Raw genomic sequence first — 16,294 nt, forward strand, 5'->3', positions numbered from 1 at the left:
TTTACAACAATTCATATTTTGGAGGAAAAACGTTGGCAGCCAACGTTGCAACAAAATATGAATTGTGTAAAACGTTGGCTGCCAACGTTTTAAAACAAATTAATGACACACATTAAATATGCAAGCAGCCTATATATCAGTGCATTTTGTCCATAATTTCTAATACATATCTTTTTGAAGTCTGTTTATTCTTCATCTTAAATATTGAAAAGGGTCACCATAGTAGCAAAAAGACATTGGCAAATAAAAACAGAAACGTGTCCATCTTTTTCAGAATTGAATAAAGTTTTAAATACTAATACTTCAACATGAAGTTACCCACTATACAATAAAAATTTAATTTTTACAGTGTCCCTTCCCCCCCCGTGCCACTCCGAGTTTGCCGACGCTCTCGTTTTGATTTACGTTGGTGAACCTCCTCTTGTATCACACCTGCATCCTGTAAATGCCATAAAAAAAAATAGAAGTTATTTTTGTATGATAAATTTTCTTAGCAATTACTTTGATTGTCTACGTAAAATCGGGCAGCATCTCTCCTGTAACAAGGAGTTCCTCCAATACCATATACCAACACAAACAACCAAAGAAACCAAGACAAAACACCACATAACAACCACAAGTCTCCAAAAACTTTGAATTAAAAGCTAACCTGTGGCTCTAAAGTTTTTACATCCGGAACAGGAATGTGTGAGGATCCAACATCAAATGCCATGGGAGACTATGAAAAATAAATAATATAGACACATAAGGTAGCCATTACATTAAACAAGATACAAGCTATTTGAGTGGTTAGAATACTCACGTCGGTAAAACTCAGTCTCCTCCCAATTGAAGAGCTCTGTCCAGTGAATGCAGGTAAAGACCCCTCAGTCATCCCATAAGAGCTGCTTGTCTGAACACCAAACTGTTAGGCCATAACTACGAGGCTAATAGGCCCAGACGATGCGAATGCCTGAAAAGGCCCCTCACTTCTGATTACCGCTGGTGATTGAACCTCGGGAGCAGACGTCGATGAGCTGGACATGAAATCTATTATTGGGTGATATGCATCATCATCTGCAGGCATCGTTGAGCTGGGCATATCTTAATCAAAACGAACCTCTTCCTCATCAACCAACTGGTGATCCACGGGACCTCGACCCCATCTGTTACCTGATTGGAGTCCTCTACCACGCGCCGCAGGTCTTGGTACATTAGGACGTTGATGACGAGGCACTTGCACAGTAGGCGGCTCAATATACTCTGCCGGTGGTGTATAATTAGGAGCGAAACTCAACATCGTCCCCAGAGAGGCAGCAGCCATGGACTCTGTATTAATGTGGCTAAACATCTCTGCTATTTCCTTCACTTCATCAGACTTGGTTGGATCTTGGATAGTCTGCTGAGCCAACCTGTACGATTCTTGATGTCCTAAAGCCTAAAAAAAAAATTGCAAGATTTGATAGTGGTCTAAGACACATATAAAGACATCAAACATCTAATGGAATGTAATGTACGTACCAGTGCCTCATGCCTGCCTGCCATGTGTTGGTATCCTCTATCCACTTTATGCGCAGGATTTCCTATGAAAGTGCGCGAGTGACGTCGATACCAACAAAAATACTCTGATAGTGACTCTGGGTCTTGAGTTTCATACTCGGCCAGAATTACCCTTTCTCGATGATTTTCCCACAAAAAGTCTGTTTCTGCAAAATTTTGTTGATCCTCCACTTTTATAGCATACCGCTTGTCACGTTTGTAATGAAAAAGATCAATCTCAGCACATGGACCCGGAATATGTTGCTTCCTACCAAAATGTCTGAGAACGCGGTCTACCATGTGCCACTCTCGATAGATCCCACAAATAAGGGGAACCTGCGCCATCCAAATATCTCGGCCACGCAGACACCACTCAGGGAGTCTATTAATGATGGTCTCTGAATAAGGCTGCCACACAAACTACGATAGAAAGAACATAAAATTACATGATAATAAAATAAATAAATTACACATAAGCGTAACTATTATATCAAAATGCCATTAACAACCATAATTATGATAAAATACCTGGTCATCTATTAGGTTGTCCAATACATCCCTACATATGGGTAAAACATCACGTGCCTCATTTTCGTGGGATTTACGATGAGTCCACCTTCGTGCAAGAGTCGTGTGTGGCGGAAGAGTCCTGCATGGTGGCTGCATCCGTATAATGCGCTCCCAAGCCCAAACCTATATTAAAAATTAAAATAAATACATAAAAACCTTATAACTATCAAATAGGACAACCAAATAAAATTATATAATTTTAAAGGTCACGTACCTGCAATAAGAAAATGAATCCATACACATCCTTGGCTTTCCTCAACGAAGCGCGACATAAACAAGTATACAAATATGACAATGCAGCCGCTCCCCAAGCTTGTCTACTCATTGCTCTAAGGTCACGCATGTCAAGCAAATAGTCTAAATTAAGTGTCACGCCCCAAAACCCACCCTAGACGTGACCGGCATCCGACGTCATGAACAACATCGGAAGAACCTAACAACACAATAATAATACTTGAACCCGCCAGGTTCAACATTCGCCTCCAACATTTTATAAAATAAAGGTAAACAAATCATGCATATAAGAACTAAATCAGCGGAAATCTTTAGTTATCTATACTAGTCAAACATAACAATGTGCCCGAGAGTTAATCAATAACTCAATAACTACCCACAAATGTATACTAGGGAGCTTCTAAGACAAATGAGTAATAGTCTGAATCATCGGGACGCAGCCCGGACAACTAATATAATGAATAAGTAAATCAACAGGGTGTCCCACGAATGAATATGTGGGCTCACCAAATCAGCCGCAATAGCAAGTCCTTCCTAAACGCCTGGAGTATCAAGAACCTGCTCTTCTCCGTTACCTAACATACCATAAAAAAATAATGGTATGCCTGAGTACTTTGTACTCAGTGAGTGCCTCGGGGACAATGAATAATACGAAAATAAAGTAAAATAATACATGAAGAAATCAATCTTGAGAATCATATGAAACCAACGTAAGATCAGTTATTCAGTCTATGTATCTCAATAATAAGTATCAAAACCCATTTATAAAGCCTCTTGTCAAGCTACAACTTCAAATATGCCTTTTTAATCAATTAAGATAGTCATCAACAATTCCATAAGAGAATAAGAATGTCACACATGCCAATACAAGCCCAAGAATCAAGCATTTCGCGCATAGCGCACCACACCAGAACATATAATTCTCGGTGGCTATCCTTCCTCCCGAATAGCTAGGCATAAATCACACCGGACTATGTAGTACGCGGTGGCTATCCTTTCTCCCGAATAGCTAAGCATAAATCACACCCCGGGTAGCGAACCCAGCGGTGGCCACTCTTCCTCCCGAATGACTAGGCAATGACACACTAGGATCTATAGTGGCTACCCTTCCTCCCGAGTAGCTAGGCCAAACACAACCACAAAATTCATAGCGTAGAAGCCGATTCACAATTTGTCTCAAAGTAGTCACACCATCAAATAGCATTAAAGTTCATTATGCCATTACGAAAATCCATAATTTCATAGATAATCTTGAAAACGTTTCCACTTCTTTAAACAAGATTCCTTTGTCATAGTTCCTTCGTAAAATCATCAATACCAAAAATTTACCATCATCACTGATCATCTCTTATAGAAGAAAATAATTCATAATATCACATACATATATAGGGTTCGTTACAATCTAGATTTAATGTGGGCTTGTCCCCTCACGCACATTAACCATTAATCAAAACATGTAATAAATTTCAAGAGTGTAAAACCAATTCATTATATCATTCAAAACATGCTTTTATAAAGAATCAATCTTTCAAGAGAGTTTGCAAAAGAGACATATAAATTACCTTTATATTCAAAAAGGATTTTATCTTTAAAGAGACATACAAATCACAATAAGATTTTTAAAAGGGAGACATACCTTAATTTGTTAAACAAGGTTTAACAATTCACTTTTCTAATGAAGAACACCCAAACCCTAGCTTGAATCACTTTGGAAGGATTTATGTTGCAAACCCTAGTTTTTGGTCACAATAATCATGTTAGAAAGGGATTAGGAAATTGAATTCAACCTAGAATCATGGTAACACTTACCTTGTATGGTTATTGAGGCTTGGGACTTGTTCTTATTGACTTTAGGGTAATTTTTCGTGAATGGGGTGCTGGGAAAATAAACCCCAAACCTTAAATATAACTTAAAACGCGTAAACCCGAGTTTTGACCCGAATCTGACCCGATTCGCGATTGGTCCGCGATACAGGACCATCGCGCAATGTTCTGCAGCTCAATACTCAGACTTGCGCGATCGGCCCGCGATGCGGGTCCATCGCACGCACCCCACGCGCCTGAAAATGCGACGGGTGTCGGTTCTGCACAGTGTTCGGTAAAATGGGCATAACTTCTTGTACGTAGCTCCTTTTGGGCTGGGCGACCTACCATTTGAAAGCTATTTCAAAGATCTACAACTTTCATGAAGGAAGTTTTTCCAAATTCACAACACATTTTCATGAAAATCGCCCAGAAGACAGACCTACGAAAACTTAGGCGAATTTAAGAGGCCTTAAGAACTTCACTAATTGGTTTGACTTCAAAATGACCATCTCCCACCCGAATTCATCAAGAATGGATTCATATAGATATTATATCATCTTAATACTAGATTTTTACACATTCACACCTACTTCAAGTTTACGAGGTGTTACATTAAGTAAGTCACCGGACTTATCCCGAAATATCGTGCCGCCACAAAGCTATAGCAAGTACAACCTAACCCGCTGTTGCACATCAATTTCTGGGGTCTGATCTGTAATGTCATCTAAGCCTCTAATATATTCAATTAATTTATGTACTTCTAACCTACTAACATCATTAAAACAATCGACCGGGTGCCCAACCAGTAAGCTCATGGATCAATTGTTGCCACCCAAAAATATCTATATTTCTAGCATTAAGATTATTCAAGGGATTACCATCAACAACCAAGCCAAACATGACCTCAATATCTTGTAATGTGATGGTCGCCTCACCTGTACGCAGATGAAAGGTGTGCGTCTCAGGACGCCATCTCTCTATAAGTGCAGTGATGATTGCCCAATCATATGATACACATCCTACCTCTACTACTCCCCTAAATCCACACAGGCCAAAGTAGTCAAGGATGCGAGGATGACGCCTCACGTGCTTCCAAAATTCGGTATCCGCGCGGCGAGGAAACAGGCATCCGGTTGGTCCTCTCAAGGAACCATCCCACACAGCCTCTGATCGATGCTTCTCCTGGAGTGTTGACACATCGTACACTTCTGGCCCCGGATGTACGCATACCCGTGGAAACTCCATACGTTATATATAAAAAAAATGAAGTCCAGATCAAACTATTTGGAGTAACTCACTATTAAAAAAAAATATTATTCTAATTTTAGCAGAACAAATATGCACTGGCTAGATAAAACCAACTTCCATACGCCTTATTTAGAAACCACTGATAGTGGACCACATTAATACCGATAAGGTATAGACAAAATAATTGTCCACCCACTTAGACTTAGGTCCCATATAATAAAGCATTATCATGACATTTTAAGTTTTTTTTTGGCCTACTGAGACATCAATTAAGTTTCACTTTTCTGGCTATATAAATATCACATTAAAGGTACAATGAAATATATTGTATAACAATCCACAAAAATAACAGCAACATAACAACAAATTTCTTCAAAAGTGCTACTAAACAAATCGGACCTTTTATATAATAATGCTTCTAACAATCATATCTTAAGTTCAAATTAAAATAACACAAATAACACAAACGTATTAAAATAACACAAATAAAAAATAACAATTAAGATATATAAGACAAACAGATCTGCATCTACTATAAATATACAATATTATATGAGTTAGAAAAAATACCTTAATTTAAATAGCAATAAAAGATAAAGATGAAGAAGTTGCTCCAAAAATTAGATTGTAATGTAAGGTTTAAAAAGAAAATAAATGGAGGAGAAGGAGATGGAGAGGTAAAGGTTCTGTAAGTTTTTGCAATGGAGGAAGCAGCGGAGGAGAATGAAAAATTTTAGGGCATCTGAATGAGTGAGTCGTGGAGTGGACAGTCACGTTAACAATATAAATTGTATAACGTGGACTGATCCACGTTATACAATTTTTTTATTTTTTATTTTAAATTTTTCATTGTCACACCCCTTTTTTGCGCCCCCGCGCTATAAACGCGCAGGTTTTATTATTAAAGGGTTTTTCCATTTGAAGTGACGGTTTTGAAAAAGGATTATTTTATTTACAGAGTCGCCACTTGGAATTGAGTTTTGGTGTTCCAATCCACCTTATGAATCCCTAATCAAAAGGAAATGACTCTTTTATTATGGTCCGCGAAAACAGAAGACCGGGTAAGGAATTCTGTTGACCGGGGAGAAGGTGTTAGGCATTCCCCGAGTCCCGTGGTTCTTGCACGGTCGCTTTGTCGACTTATATTTAGCTTAAATTAATCTTTGAATATATTATGTATTTGAGCCTTGATTTGCTCATACTTTTATTGTTGAACATTTATTGGTCTTAAACCGGATGCGTAACCGCATTCCAGATCTTTTAAGTGTCTCAAAATAAGATGCGTAACCGCATTCTCAATCGAAACAAGATTAATTATTAAAACGACTTTGGCCAAGGTACGTAACCGCATCCTTGAGTTATTAAAAAGAACGTCTCGAAATAAGATGCGTAACCGCATTCTTAATCGAAACAAACGTCTTGAAACGTGCCTAAAGCTCGTCTAGCGTTAAAGGCAATTATTTGTCTCTAAAATCCGAGACTTAAAATTATTTGGTTATTATTAATCTTCACTCTTTTGACAACGGATTTTGAATAAATTCGCGACTCATCTCGCTCCCTTATAATTGGTTTTACCACTCTTTCTTTTCAATAGCAATGAGATGTGAAAGAATTCGCATCTCACCTCGCTCATCTCATCACTTAATTAAATACTAATCGGGCTTAGTAATTACTAAGGCCCGATTTCAATGCAATAGCAACCATTCGAGACCCGATTATTTGAGTTGCTACACTCAAAATTCAGATTTACTAATTTTCCAACATCTTAAAAAAGCAAAAGATAAACAGTTAAAATATACCAAACATAAAACAAAAGCATCAATACAATACATTAAATCAAATCACCTTAGCTCAAGTCTCTCTTCCTTCTTTATTCAACTCATATGGCCCATTTTGTTTCACAGTTCCAATTTCCATTCATATTTTAACGTGCTTAAATCAAAATGACAGTGATATAAACATGGAAAATGGCCAAACTGAATTCAGCAATTGCTCACATTCATAACCCAAAAAAAAATAAAATAAAAAAAATCTATTAATCGACAACTCCAAACCAGTGGATCATTTAACGTAAAGAAACTAATCCCAAGTATGTTAGGCAACCATGTTAGAACCTCATCATTTAATTTCATTCTCATGCTACACAACCAAATTACACAACATTTATATCTCAACTAAAGCAGTTAATGAGCATTATCATAACAACAACTTTATGTAAACCTCACTATAATTAGAACTCATTATTTATCCTAGTTTAATTGAAATAAATGACATTTAAATATATTAGCTTACCTCAACATTTCAGCTAACAAGTAACAGTAGTGATAAGAACCACACAAAACAAAATACTTAACAGAAAAGGGGAATACGCATACATTTGATGAAATAAGAATTGGAATGGAAACAAGATTGAACCTTTACGATAAAAACCTTCGTGCATTTACATTGAAGAACCTTCAGTTATCTAGAAAGATGAAAAATACGAACAGATCCGACACTTTTAACATCTCACGGAAATAGCACCACAACAGGAGAACCTCGCCGGACTCGAATCTTTGAACCCGACTCAGAAACGTTGGTTAACTCTATCAAAAAAATAACACCGCCTTGGGGTGTTTTTAGTGGCTGTTTACATGATGTTTTGAAGGTAGTGAGTGTCTATGGGGAGTTCTCAGTGGTGTTTGGTGGCTGGTTTTTGTTGCTTTGTTTTTCAGGTGGTTCTACATGGAGGAAGATGAAGCATTGACAATGGTTTTTTGGTAGATGATGGATGTACGTTGATGATAGAAGCAGAAAGAATAATGTTAGATGATGAGTGTTTTTTTTAATTCACATAACTCCTATTCATTGCATAAAATTTTAGCCAAAAAGAGAAAGTTTTGTTGCTCCATTTTCTCTGTTCGTCCCATTCTCTCTCTCTATAATATCTACCCTATCTATTCATCTATCACATATGCTTATCTCTGTCCAAGAAAAAAAATGGAGCAGGATCCTCTAAAACATAAAGATGCTCCCCTCTTTTCACGTGTTTCTAGCTTTTTTTATTATTTTTTATTTTATGTGGGACCCACCCCCTAACAATAAAATTTTCCAAAAACGTGACCCCTTCCCATTTTGATAAGATTTGTTATGAAGTTTTGCATTTTGTGATGAGGTGGTGTAATTCCATTTACTTTTGTTTTTATAAAAATGTAAAATAAAAAAAATAAAAAATATTTAATAACTATTTCTAGATAACTAAAAAAAAAAAGGTTAAAATAAATGACTGGCTAAGCAAAATTAAAACCTATAAAGCATATTTTTGTAATTTTTCTTTCTTTAAAACACAAAATTTATACTCTGAAAATAGCGAATATTTTTTGTCCTTTTTTTTTTTTTTTCATTTTCACAAACAAACCTACTAAAAATGAAATAGAATAAAACTAACACGTCAAAATTAAAATTAAAAGAAATATTTAAAACTATAAGATGAAACACAAGGGGAGGGTCAAAATTACGTGTCTACAGCATGTCCCTCTTTGGTTGGGGACGCGAAGCGTTCTCAGACAAAGACGTAGACAACGAGAAAAATTTGGACCCGACCATTATTTGAAGGAAGAGAAAGGAATGGAACAAAATGTGACCGAGCCCTGGTCTTGGGAATCCTACATATCTCGGGTTATAAGAGAATCAGGTCTCGTGTAGTTCAAGAGGTAAGATGGGTGATGAAACATACTGAGTTGGGGAGTCGATTAAGGTCCTGTCGAGGTTCCGGTCCGCGGCTCCTGTTGTTACATCAAAATGAAAAATAAAAGTTACAAAGAAAATACAAGTACAAGACCCTATCTATGCAGGTTCTCTTGAATCTTGACTTGAATCTTCATGCTTGTTTCTAAACTTAAAATTTAAAGCCATCCCTATTCTCCAAGCGGGGCTCCTATTACTTCTGACTGAACATGAACCAACTGAAAAGAACACCCTATTCTTCAGGCGGGCTCCTGAGCTTGAAATTGAAAAGCAGTTTGAATGTTGACCCTATTATTCAGGCGGGCTCCTGCTACTTCTAACTGAAAGTACACCCTATTCTTCAGGCGGGCTCCTGAACTTGAAATTGAAAGATGTCCCTATTATACAGGCGGGTTCCTGAACTTGAAATTGAAAGATGGCCCTATTCTCTAGGCGGGTTCCTGATCATCCCATTCTTCAGGCGGGTCCTGACTTGCTCCCATTCTTCAGGCGGGTCCTGACTTTCTTCCCATTCTTCAGGCGGGTCCTGACTTTCTTCCCATTCTTCAGGCGGGTCCTGACTTGCTTCCCATTCTTCAAGCGGATCCTGAATTTCTTCCCATTCTTCAGGCGGGTCCTGACTTGCTTCCCATTCTTCAGGCGGGTCCTGACTTGCTCCTATTCTTCAGGCGGGTCTTGACTTGCTTCCCATTCTTCAGGCGGGTCCTGACTTGCTTCCCATTCTTCAGGCGGGTCCTGACTTGCTTCCCATTCTTCAGGCGGGTCCTGACTTGCTCCCAGTCTTCAGGCGGGTCCTGACTTGCTTCCCATTCTTCAGGCGGGTCCTGACTTGCTTCCCATTCTTCAGGCGGGTCCTGACTTGCTTCCCATTCTTCAGGCGGGTCCTGACTTGCTTCCCATTCTTCAGGCGGGTCCTGACTTGCTTCCCATTCTTCAGGCGGGTCCTGACTTGCTTCCCATTCTTCAGGCGGGTCCTGACTTGCTTCCCATTCTTCAGGCGGGTCCTGACTTGCTTCCCATTCTTCAGGCGGGTCCTGACTTGCTCCCATTCTTCAGGCGGGTCCTGACTTGCTTCCCATTCTTCAGGCGGGTCCTGACTTTCTTCCTATTCTTCAGGCGGGTCCTGACTTTCTTCCCATTCTTCAGGCGGGTCCTGACTTGCTTCCCATTCTTCAGGCGGGTCCTGACTTTCTTCCCATTATTCAGGCGGGTCCTGATTTTCTTCCCATTCTTCAGACGGGTCCTGATCTTAAAATTGAAAAGAAGTTGAATGTTTACCCATTTATTCAGGCGGGCTCCTGCTACTTCTAACTGAAAGTACACCCTATTCTTCAGGTGGGCTCCTGAACTTGAAATTGAAAGATGTCCCTATTATCCAGGCGGGTTCCTAAACTTGAAATTGAAAGGTGGCCCTATTCGCCAGGCGGGTTCCTGATCATCGCATTCTTCAGGCGGGTCCTGACTTGCTTCCCATTCTTCAGGCGGGTCCTGACTTGCTTCTCATTCTTCAGGCGGGTCCTGACTTTCTTCCCATTCTTCAGGCGGGTCCTGACGTGCTTCCCATTCTTCAGGCGGGTCCTGACTTGCTTCCCATTCTTCAGGCGGGTCCTGACTTGCTTCCCATTCTTCAGGCGGGTCCTGACTTTCTTCCCATTCTTCAGGCGGGTCCTGATCTTAAAATTGAAAAGAAGTTGAATGTTTACCCATTTATTCAGGCGGGCTCTTGCTACTTCTAACTGAAAGTACACCCTATTCTTCAGGCGGGCTCCTGAACTTGAAATTGAAAGATGTCCCTATTATCCAGGCGGGTTCCTGAACTTGAAATTGAAAGGTGGCCCTATTCGCCAGGCGGGTTCCTGATCATCCCATTCTTCAGGCGGGTCCTGACTTGCTTCCCATTCTTCAGGCGGGTCCTGACTTGCTTCCCATTCTTCAGGCGGGTCCTGACTTGCTTCCCATTCTTCAGGCGGGTCCTGACTTGTTCCCATTCTTCAGGCGGGTCCTGACTTGTTCCCATTCTTCAGGCGGGTCCTGACTTTCTTCCCATTCTTCAGGCGGGTCCTAACTTGCTTCCCATTCTTCAGGCGGGTCCTGACTTGCTTCCCATTCTTCAGGCGGGTCCTGACTTGTTCCCATTATTCAGGCGGGTCCTGCACATCAAAGACAAACAACACGAACAAAATTTTCTGCCCCAGTTTGTACTAGGAATATTTTTTTGAGTGTTAGCAAAATCATAAACTCTTTGTAAGATAATTCAATGATGTAAGTAAAATCAAACGCTCTAACTAGGAAGTGCGTCTCCTAGAGGTAAAATTGAAAATTCTAACTAGGAAGTGCGTCTCCTAAAAGAAAAACCTGAAAGACCCAAACTAAGAAGTGCGTCTCTTAGGGGTTAAAATTGTAAGACTCTGACTAGGAAGTGCGTCTCCTGGGAGTAAAGGTTCAAATTAGGAAGTGTGTCTCGTAACAGCAAAATATGAAAGACCCAGGCTAGGAAGTGTGTCTCCTAACAGCAAAATATGAAAGACCCAGGGTAGGAAGTGCATCTCCTAGGGGTTACAATATAAATAATTGAAAAAAAATGATTAATTTTTGTTGCTTGCAAACCTATGTTGTTCCATTGCTTTTAGTGTTGGCAATTTGGGGAAATGTGCCCTTCGAATATTCGGCTCTGAAGCCTCTGATTTGAAGATAACACCTATTCCTGTTTCAAACAAAGAAAATTTGTGAGTTTAAAAGCATGGTGGTTGGTTTGTGGCTTTGGCTTTGAGGATCTTTGCCCCATTCAGCTCTGATTTCAACCTATCTCGATAACCTTTTCCATACATCTCAAACCTCGAACCTCAAAATAAATGTATTGTACTCGCATTTCAACCATCACCGGACCTTTGAGCTAACCATGAATCCAAATGTCTGTCAATCGTCAACAAACTTGTTGTGCATATAACTTTTGCTTGAATCCTGTCACTTTAATGATCTGGCCAGGTTTTGCTTTATGCAATTAGAGAAATTGGTAGCAGATTTTGAAGTCCCTTCTTGCCCGTTTTGACATGGACTGACTCAAGAAACAAAGAAAGAGGAAAAAAGTGATGTAGAAATTAAAGAAATAGTATTCAATAAGAGACGTCCCTCTTGGGGAAAGACTAAGAAATGACACTTTTCTGAATGTGGTAGCCGACTCCAATGATCATGACATGCATTTTGGATTAAGCGGCCTGACCTATTCAAACCAACCTAACCTTCAACTCGTGTCATACACTTAGACTTCCAAATTCCAAAACTACATCGCTATCATCGAACCTCTTTCGGCTAGTGATGCCACGAAGGGTTTTTACCAACAAGCCTCTGTCATTTGGTTCTTTCTCTCACTCACCATTGCCTTATGGTGCTCGTAAGGGTTTTCACCAATAAAAATTTCTTATTCGGTTCTTTCACTCACTCACCGTCGACGTATGGTGCCTGTGAAGGTTTTCACCAGTGAGAGACTCTCATTTTCATTTCTCTCAGATCTTTATTGCCTTATGATGCCTGTGAAGGCTTTCACCAGTAAGACTCTTTCATTTGCATTCTCTTCTTCCACTTCCCTTATGCCTACGTAGACAGGTGATGCTCGTTAGCAAATATTTTGTACTCATAGCGTGCTCAGCCTTGACATTCTCAATGATTGATCTGAAGGTCTTTTCTTTGGTTGTAACGTGGCTTTGGATAGGGTTGAAAAAAAAAGGATAGCGTGGAGGCTCGAAGACAACACAAAAATAATAGGGGTGAGACTTACAACTTTTGGAATCGACTCAAAAGGAAAAATAACTTCTGTCCCAGTTTCTTTGAAACAGGAAATTTCGAATCTTATTTAGGTTGGACCAAACCCCAGAATAGGGTTGCCTACGTATCCCGTCGAGACAAGAATCAGGTCAGACGTAGTTCCGGCAGCTCATTTCTTGTGTTTCGCTCTTCTTTTTTTTTTAATTTTTTTTTTGGTTTGTGTGATTTTGTTTCCTTTTTTTTTTTCGTTGTCCTTTTTTTTTTTTTAAATTCTATTTTGATTCCAAAAGAGGGGTATGAAAGAAAATAAAACTAAGGTTCAACGGGGGTAGCAAATGGTGAAACAAAATTTAGATAGCAGAATGAAATGCGTTCGTCATACCAATCCTTAAAAATGTCAAGTACAAAACATGCGATTTGAGAATGAAAAATGAAAATCACATGGTATCTCTTCACAACAAATGCATTGTTGGATATTGTCTCTCACTTTTCCTTAATACTTGTCTCTTCTTGTTTCCTCAAATGTTCTTTTTCACAATTTTCGAGTTTTGGTGCATTTGTCCCCTGGCTAGATCAGGTTTTAAGATTTGACCAAAAAATCTGCATGCATGCCATGTTACTAGAACCGGCCTAAAACAAACTGTACAAAAGAAAACGAAACAAAATGAATTAAAAATATAACAAAACAAAACTTTTTTTTCATTAAACAAAAAAGGATAGAAGGGTTCGAACATTAAAACAAACAAACAATTTCTGGATTACAACCCTAGAATAACCCAGAAAACAGAAAGAACATAAAAAACAAACTACCAAGACTCCTTCCTAGAGGGGAGAGGAGTGACTTCCCAACTGCAAAGCTGTCATCTTAGCCACTAAGTTGCACATAAGCATTACTTGGACCATTATCATTTTCAATCAAATTATGCTCAACAAACAAGTTTTGGGTCCCTTTAACCAATTCATCCTTATCAACTTCTGGAACTGGGACTGATAGCCCGGGAAGTTTTACAGAGGCCTCCCTTCTCTGTTGCCTCTCTTTCTTGTATTCCGGCCTAGGTCGAAAGCTGGAGCTGGTACGAGGTCGATATGCTTGTGGGGGGGTAAGAACCCTGTGGAGCTGGTGCACACCATTGTTGGTAAGGATATGGTTGAACATATGGCTGTGCAGCACAGGCAAAGTACTGGAAAGGTGACATGGAATATTGAGGGTGTTGTGGAGGAAAGTAATGTTGAGGTTGAGCGTATGGAGTTTGGGAATAGACTTGAGGTTGTGGTTGGGTATATGAGCAAGATGGACCCTTCACACCTCGTCCCAGTTTTGGTATAATCATGGCTACATCATCATTTTCCCTCATGTCGCTCAGGCTTCCGGAACCATTTTGAGTTACTTCAGCATTTACTTTCATGTCAACAAAACTCATAATACGTCCTGTTTTGATTCCATCTTCTATCATTTCCCCCATCATAATGACCTCAATAAACGGTTTGCCCAGTGCTGGGAGCATGTATTGATAGTATTCTTCACTTTGGGCTTGGAGAAAAGTATCTACCAACTCACCTTCTACCATTGGAGGCTTTACTCTAGCAGCTTGCTCTCTCCACCTAATGGCGAATTCCCTGAAACTTTCTATAGATTTCTTCTGCACCTTGGTCATGGACACTTTATCTGGAGCAATATCTATATTATACTGAAATTGTCGCATAAACTCTTGAGCCATGTCATCCCAAATATGCCACTTAGTGACGTCCTGATCAGCGAACCAATCCGAGGCTATTCCTGTTAAGCTATCACTAAAGTAGGCCATAAGCATTTCGTCTTTACCTCCAGCTCTTCTCAATTGGTTGCAATACCTCTTCAAATGGGCCACAGGATCACCATTGTTATATCCCGTGTTTTTACACGTTTGGAAAAACTTGTCATATATTGGATTTTTGAGATATAAGGTCAAATTTGATATTTTGTTGAACATAGGAGTTATGCATGAAAGAATAGAGTCATGAAAGTGTGGGACAAGGCTAAGGGAAATTTTGGAATTTTGGAAATTAGTTTCGGGAATTACAAAATATGATTCACAAGCTATTGGGCTCAAAAATTAATTGGAAGTAAAGCCCAAAAGGGGTGTCATGGCCGGCCACTTAAGGCCTTGATCCAAGCCCATTTTAGTTGGTCATGTGCTTGGTCATGTGACCAAGCACTTCAACTATATACATAGAATAATTGTGATAAGAATGAAGAAAGATCGAACAAGAGCAAAAAAAAAAGAGAGAGCAAGGAGGGTTTCGGGTTTGGTGGTGAAGATTTCACTCCCACAAATCTTGTTCTAAAAAATTATTTCTTGTTGAATTCTTACTAAGTCAAGGTTCCTTTGTGACTTGGTATAGTTTTTTTTGGAGTGGGAAGCATTAGAATCACCAAAGTGATCATATCTCCAAGTGAAGAAGACTGGAGGAAAAGGTAAGAATTTCTACCTTTTTATTGTGTTATGAAGTTTTGATTGTGTTGTAGTATATAGAAATGTGTTAATTGTATGAAGAAATGGAAGTTTGCAAAGTGGGTGTGTGTGGTGAGTGTGTAGCCGTGGGTATGTCCTAATTATATAGCCACAATGTGTTGAATTCATGTTGTATTCTAGTTGTGAATGTGATGGAATTTATGTTGAGAATGAAAGTGGAATAAATTTGATTGAATTGATGAAAATAGCATTTGGCCGTGTGGTATGGAGTGGTTTGGAATGGAATGGATTAAGTTTGTTTAGTGTGTTAAAGTGTTGTTGTGATGTTTGTAATGTAAATGAAGTTAGAATGATATGAGTTTGTATTGAATTGGAATGTAGAAACTTATGTCGTTTTAGTATGATTTTCCGACATTAAGGAAATGAAGTTGTTTGGTTGTGAATTATGATGATCATTGATGAATTTGGAAGTTGGAAACTTGTTATGAAGTTGTATGCCAAAGATTTGATGTTTTGCATAAGTTATGACTTTGACGGAAAGTTGTATATTGTGTATATCGAGTGTGTAACTTGAGGAAAACGATATGAAATGCTTCTAGAACCATATGGTGATGATTTTGATTGTTGATGAATGTGAAATTATTGATATTAGTGAAAGTTTGGGTTAGAATGAAGGTTATGTCAACTTGTGAGAAAAATGACTAGTTGAAGGATATTTGTGTTTTTAATGTTCATTGTTGATATTGATGTTGTCGTTTGGGTTGTTGTTGATGATTTATAGCCGAGTTAAATTCTCGGGGTGCTATATGTATAGGGGAAGTGCTGCCGAAATTTCGGTAGACAAATATGCATTAAGTTGAAACTTTGGTATTCATAGCTTACAATTGGTAGACTTGACCAATTGCAGTTTTTCGACGAAACGGGAAGTGAGTTTGGAAAGGTGTAAAGAGCTTGAAAGGTATGTAAAGCAACCCCAA

At 39.1% G+C, this 16,294-nt stretch overlaps 1 protein-coding gene across 1 annotated transcript; it reads right to left on the minus strand.

Moving 5' to 3' along the window:
- Window positions 1-440: 440 nt before the first annotated feature.
- On the minus strand, window positions 441-1,934 carry LOC132624816 (serine/threonine-protein phosphatase 7 long form homolog). The gene is made up of 3 exons (XM_060339536.1): window positions 1,501-1,934; window positions 803-1,417; window positions 441-718 (listed from the first exon to the last, which is right to left on the minus strand). Exons 1-2 carry the CDS (start codon window positions 1,861-1,863, stop codon window positions 1,085-1,087), a joined length of 696 nt encoding a protein of 231 aa, XP_060195519.1. The 5' UTR covers window positions 1,864-1,934; the 3' UTR covers window positions 441-718; window positions 803-1,084.
- Window positions 1,935-16,294: the final 14,360 nt, after the last annotated feature.

This window comes from Lycium barbarum, chromosome 12 (genome assembly GCF_019175385.1).
Source record: "Lycium barbarum isolate Lr01 chromosome 12, ASM1917538v2, whole genome shotgun sequence".
NCBI classification, from domain to species: domain Eukaryota; kingdom Viridiplantae; phylum Streptophyta; class Magnoliopsida; order Solanales; family Solanaceae; genus Lycium; species Lycium barbarum.

Coding starts and splice junctions, on each gene's coding strand:
- LOC132624816 (XM_060339536.1), bottom strand. CDS start 1,863: ATGGCGCAGGTTCCCCTTATTTGTGGGATCTATCGAGAGTGGCACATG. Junction 1,418..1,500: donor CAGGCAGGCATGAGGCACTG/GTACGTACATTA, acceptor TTTTTTTTTTAG/GCTTTAGGACATCAAGAATC.